At 40.3% G+C, this 6,212-nt stretch overlaps 1 protein-coding gene across 1 annotated transcript; it reads left to right on the forward strand.

The window, feature by feature from the left end:
• The first annotated feature begins 17 nt into the window (after window positions 1–17).
• On the forward strand, window positions 18–6,142 carry polr3c (polymerase (RNA) III (DNA directed) polypeptide C). The gene is made up of 13 exons (XM_080040093.1): window positions 18–165; window positions 1,131–1,277; window positions 1,755–2,019; window positions 2,180–2,481; window positions 2,639–2,743; window positions 3,875–4,048; window positions 4,139–4,190; window positions 4,286–4,346; window positions 4,442–4,592; window positions 5,265–5,366; window positions 5,471–5,520; window positions 5,684–5,833; window positions 5,937–6,142. Exons 2-13 carry the CDS (start codon window positions 1,131–1,133, stop codon window positions 6,019–6,021), a joined length of 1,644 nt encoding a protein of 547 aa, XP_079896219.1. The 5' UTR covers window positions 18–165; the 3' UTR covers window positions 6,022–6,142.
• Window positions 6,143–6,212: the final 70 nt, after the last annotated feature.

Raw genomic sequence — 6,212 nt, forward strand, 5'->3', positions numbered from 1 at the left:
AAACGCCGGAAGTGTTTATGTGTTGACAACAAGAAGCCGCATGTGTTTTTTTTTCATATACTATCTACGGTTTGGTCCTAACAGTCTATAGTTTTGGTCGTCAACTTTGTGTGGGATGCACCAAAGCAAGGATCGAGTCTGTCAATAAAATTGTCCGTCGGAGAGGTTTGTGGATGAAAAATAGTGAAGTAGTAGACGTAGAGATTTAATGTTCAGGTGAAAACGCAGCACGCTACGTTTATTTGACGAGCACTTGTAGACTTGTCACAGTTACTTACTGTCTTTATTTTTATGAACTCCTCAAACTATATAGTATACTTTTGAAATTGGTCACTGTGTGTGTGTTTGGTGTCTATGTCAGTGTATATGACAAGCTCTGACAATTAGCCAAACACGTTGTTAAGTAGATGTTTCTGTACAGTATCAATCAGCATTTTGGAAATGCTCTTCATGCATACTCTAAATAAAGAACATGTAAATAGTAATCAATAGGCTTAATTAAAATCTGTAATGTTGATAACTTCAACCTACATCTAGCATCTTACAATGGACAGTTCCATTCAAGTTCCTTAGGTTGTGGGTGTTTTATGAAACTCTACCTTCCAGTAAGGCACAGGTATTCTAAATAACATTATTATAAGTCTGTGTGTTGCTATTATAATATACTGCATTAATGACAATTTCCATCTTTAGCAGCTTTAGTTTCAGGGTCCTGATATTGTTTCAACTCATGCAAGATCACTACGGCTCACTGGGACACTTGAATACACCACACAGCAATCAATTATTATTATTATTAGTAACACCTCTGCACTGGGTTTTAAAAACCTATGGCTCCAAAAGATATTCCCTCATTTTATGGTAGCAACTATCAAAAGAAAATGCAAATGTTCTGTGCAATAGAAGCATACTTAATGCATTTCACACTAATGTAAAATACATGTATTCCCCTGTAAAACTGTCTTATTTCTTCAAGGTTGGTCAAGCTAATCCTACAGTGTTTACTGTACGTTTAAAGCACACAGAAGGTGTTAATTGATTGTTGTTTTGATAAGGGTGCTAAATGTAGGTTTTTGGGAAAACTATCTTAACCTCTCTTCATCTGTGATCCTGTGTGTTTGTCTGTGCAGATGACTGCCCAGGAAGTGCGTCTGTGTGGCCTCCTACTGCGGGAGCACTTTGGAGAGGTGGTGGCGAAAGTGGGAACACACTTACTCAGAGGGGGAGTGCAGAATTTAAGAACCATTGTTAACGAGACCGGCATGTCCCTAGACCTGGTACAACTCCTACACTCACTGCTTTTACTTCACAACAACATGGAAACATGATTACACCATACACAGTATATACTGAAAGTCTAACCTTTGTTTGTGTTACATTGGTGGACGGTCAAGCTTTTGTTGCCGTAATATGCAGGGCATTTATACAACAATGATTATTACAACACTTAGTACAGTCATTCAACTGTTAAAATGCAAAAACTGGTATCCCTTTACATGACAGGTCCGTAGATTTCTGCTCCAGAACCCTGATTACATTGACATATATAGCTGCAGCTGTAATTGCAGCAATGTTTCATTGCAGAAGTGCAATGAAGATGAATGTCAGATTCTGCTGTACAGATTTTTTTTATTACACTATAAACACTGCTGTTAGATGGGCTAATAAGAGGAATAAGTGATAGCAGGATAGATGCTCACACATTAGTAAAATATACAAATGCCTCTTCCCTCCCCTTTTCTGTCTCCCTTTAGGTAAAGAAGTCCATATGTGTGCTCATGCAGCATGGGGCCTGTTTGTTCAGCGCAGGCCGTAAAGGACCTGGTAGCCCCACAGAGTATCGGACCAGCTGCGAACAAATTCTGAGAATCCTGCGATACCCACGCTACATATACACTGCCAAAACCCTGTACGGTGACACTGGAGAACTAATCATAGAGGAGTTACTACAGAGAGGGGATATGACCATGAGCAGCACGGTGAAGACCGTGGCCGACCGTCTAACGCAGAACATGGAGGGTCAGTATCTTGTTGTTAGTAGCCTTGATTTGGAAATTCCTAAATTGGTAGAAGGGGGAGAGGGAGCCTTAGTGGAAACCAGGCAGGACAAGCAAACATTTTCCAAAATTCAAACTACAACAGCAAATTTTTCTCTTTGTTTTTTTGGCCGCTGTTCTAGAGGGTCGCAGTATGGAATACAGTGAAGTGTCTAATGCCTTCGCCAAACTGGTGGAGACCCATTTTCTTCAGCGCTGCCCTCCAATGGTGGCAGCAGGAACAACAGCGAGTGCTACTCCAGCTACCCCTGCAATCCCTGGTACTCCTGCTGCCCCTGTTAAAACCGCTCCGCCCACCGCAGAGAGCTTCCCCGACTGTTACAGGGTGCCTCACCTGACACTCATCGGGCGAGGCAAACGCCAACTTTCCAGTGAGGATGGAGAAGAGCAAAGAAATGCAAAGAGGGCTAAAATGGACTCGGATGTGAGTAGTTAGTTATACTTTTTACACATTTGCTGACCATTCAAAATTCCCAATTACCTCTTAATTTCCCTGTACCCTACATAAAATGTACTGCTTATCTTTTGTGTGATCTTCCGTCTCTCTATCTCTGCGTCTGTCTCCCGTCTCTTCTGCTCAGAAACATGGTGATGAGGGGATTTACTGGCAGGTGAATTTTGAGAGGTTCCATCTCCACTTCAGAGACCAGGCCATCATCAGTGCTGTAGCTAACAAACTGGACCAGGTCAGGTTTACACAGGTTATTTAAAGCCAAAGTGTGTAACTTATTTTGCCCCCATGAGGAATTCTGAATAATTACAACAACCATTTTCTGTGCATCTACATGAATAACTTCAGTGATAATTGATTTTAAACCTTCTGCTGTACGTTAAGCTTTTTTCTAAGCAGTAAAATCCACAACTGAAGAAATGTCCTAGGGCGCTTTTTGGGATTTGTCCGGGGGGGGGGGGGGGGAGAGACACCAGTTTGTCAACACCATACAGAGCAATACAGCGAAAGTTTTGTGGAGCTGATGGGCTTAATCAACTTTGTTTCAACTCATTTGGCAATGGCTTGAATGTAACATCAACATTCATTTATATGAAAAAGTTACGCAATATAGCTTTAAGGAATAGTAATTTGAGGAAATACGTTTATTTGATTGTCTTCAAACGTTAGATATGATTGAAAACACTCTGTCTTTCTGTTTTATTGTATAATTGACTAGAAAAACAATTAAATGGTTAGCCTGGGTCTGTGCCATAATAACATAATCTGCCCACCAGCACATTTATAAGTCACAGATTCATGTTCTATCTCGTCCACTCTTTGCCGAGCCCTGGCATGTTAATGACAGGATTCCAAAAGGTCAATTGACCTGGCAGAAAATACACAAACTCTGTTCAAACTAATTTTTAACTTTTATACATATTAAACAAACAAGCTATGACGTGTTAATATGGGCGTTTTAGAGGTGCTAGTAAGTGAATTGTGTTATCTCTGGATAGAGCCAGATAAGCTGTTTTCCCCGTTTCCAGTATTAATGCTAAGCTAAATGGCTGTAGTTTTATATTAGCTATACAGGAGTGGTATTGATCTTCTAATCAACTTTGACAAGAAAGCTAATAAATGCATATCCCAGAAATTCAAATGTTTCCTATAAGGGTTATTTTAAAAGTGTGGCTTGTTTTCCTTCAATAAGTAGAATTTAGGTTGAGCTAGTAAGATAAAGTACTGTTGTGCCAAAATCTTTACGTTTGTTTTAGAAAACAGACAAGAAGAGATTTTGGCACAGCAAATTACCAAATTTTTATTATTATTGGTTGTAAGAGATGATTACCCTTCTTAATCCCTTTTTATTTTCTTGATAACTCAGACCAGCAGTGAGATAGTGAGGACCATGCTGAGGATGAGTGAGGTGACGACCTCGCCCACAGCTACCTGCACCAAACCCCTCTCAGCCAACGAGATATTCCGGTCCCTCCCAAATAGTTACAATATCGCCAGACCAATCTTAGATCAGTACCTCACGCTGCTGGTCGATGACCCGGTATGATCTCCGCAAGACACATGTCACATCATTTCATTTTAAGAGTGAAGGTTTTTTTTCCTAGATCTACATGTGTTTTTCATTTCCTAGATGGAGTTTGTGGGGAAAGCTGGTGAAAGTGGAGGAGGCATGTATGTTGTCAGTATCCTTTTTAAAATTATTTAGAACGGTCCTGAGCATGTGCAATTTAATTCAAGAAACGCCAGGCATGGATGCTTTTCTTAACTCACCTCTCAGATCTGCACCGAGCACTGGCCAATCTGGCTCGGGCCACACTTGAGTCCGTAGTGCAGGAGAGGTAAGTGTGCGTGCGTCTTATTTAATTGTGTATACATGCGATTTTCCTATCACCAGCGGCTCATTATTAAGTGATTCATGTTAATCTGTCTTCAGATTTGGCTCCCGATCCGCACGCATCTTCCGTTTGTTGCTAAGGAAACGTCATCTGGAGCAGAAGCAGGTGGAGGATTTTGCCATGGTTCCAGCCAAAGAGGCCAAAGACATGCTCTACACGCTGCTTTCACAGAACCTGGTTCAGCTACAGGTACATAACATCTCTCTTTGCATTTATGTGTTCTTATTGACTATAATTTTTATATTATAGGCTTCTTTACTATTACTCAATGCAGAACTTTAAACTCTAATCTTGTTTAACAGGGCAATATGAGTAAGGCTGATGAATTGTGAGTGGTTTCCAAAGCACACTATAGGTTTTTGATTGATGAAAATACTTTTTTCCTTTATTCTCACAAACACTTAAACACATTGAGAAGAGTTTCCATAACTAGATGTCAGTATAAATAATAAGCTATATCTGATCACTGTGATGAATTGACTTATACAAAGTAAGTTCCATTACTGTTGAAGCCAATTATCTTCTTAGTGTATGCCAGAGTGACTGCCAGGGGAAAAAGTAGCAGCAACCTGATCCAAAAACCTACTTTGAGAATTATTTGGCACACTCTGTGAATGTGCAATAAGTTAATAAGATTTTTTTAAAACTAGTAGTACTGTAAAGCACTGTAGCCTAATCTTAAATTATGATTCTTCCTGACGTAGGGGGAATTCAACAAAAGGGACCATTTGGCAATTGACAGTTTTAGTTGGACACTTACATGATTTAAATCATCAGATTTGATGGAGCAGCTCTAGCTCTCAATCTTTAATCTACCTACTAATTCTCTCTGACCAGCCCCAATATATTTTTAATCTTCAGGAAATTCCCAAGACCCCCGACTACGCTCCCTCTCGTACCTTCTATCTTTACACCGTCAACCAACTCCCCACTGCAAGAATGCTTCTTCAGAACTGCTACAAGGTAAAACAATGAGCATACTGTAACTTTCAGAGTGTTCATAATAGCATGCTTTTTTAGGGGGCCTTCAGTAATGCCTTGTCTCTGGGAATTTTTTCTCTGTGCAGACAGTTGCCAACCTCATAGAGAGACGCCTGTTTGAGACCAAAGACAGCAAGTGAGTTTATCATAACAGTGTAACCCCATGTTTTTTTTCTGTCTCTCCCCTGCCTTTAAAAGCCACATCACTTCAATTGACCAAATGTATAAGTTGTCTCGCTCAAACACTATGTCACACATTACAGTATATGGTTCATCGCTTTTTTCTACTTGACTGACAGGCGTTTGCTGGAGAAGTCCCAGCGAATCGAAGCCATTCTGGCGTCTCTTCAGGCCAGCGGGGCGGAGCCTGAACAGCTGACGGAGGTGGAAGAGATGATCACTGCTCCTGAAAAGCAACAGCTGGAGGCGTTACGGCTTCACATCAACAAGTAGGAGCACAAGAACAAACTGCATTAACCTTTTGTTTCCAGGTGACTTTGTTGAATAACCTCTTTGATTTGTTGATTTTGCTTATGTTCTTGTCCCTTGCAGGTTGGATTCAGCAGAAAACCAGGTCGATGAAACCATGTTTCTTCTAGAGTCCTACATCAACTCCACTTCCACACCCCCAAGTTGAGAGCATAGAGCACAGTACTTTTGCCGTTTCTTTTTGTTCATCAGTGCTGTCATGTATTACATGTTTTATAGTTTATATGACTGGATTGTTTCAGGTTGGAGTGAATAAAATCTGAATGGATTATTTTGGTTGTTTTAAATTGCATACATTTTAATTGCATACATAGCAAATGAATAAACGGAGCATGATAA

This window comes from Ammodytes marinus (assembly GCF_949987685.1).
Source record: "Ammodytes marinus genome assembly, chromosome: 13".
Classification (NCBI taxonomy): domain Eukaryota; kingdom Metazoa; phylum Chordata; class Actinopteri; order Uranoscopiformes; family Ammodytidae; genus Ammodytes; species Ammodytes marinus.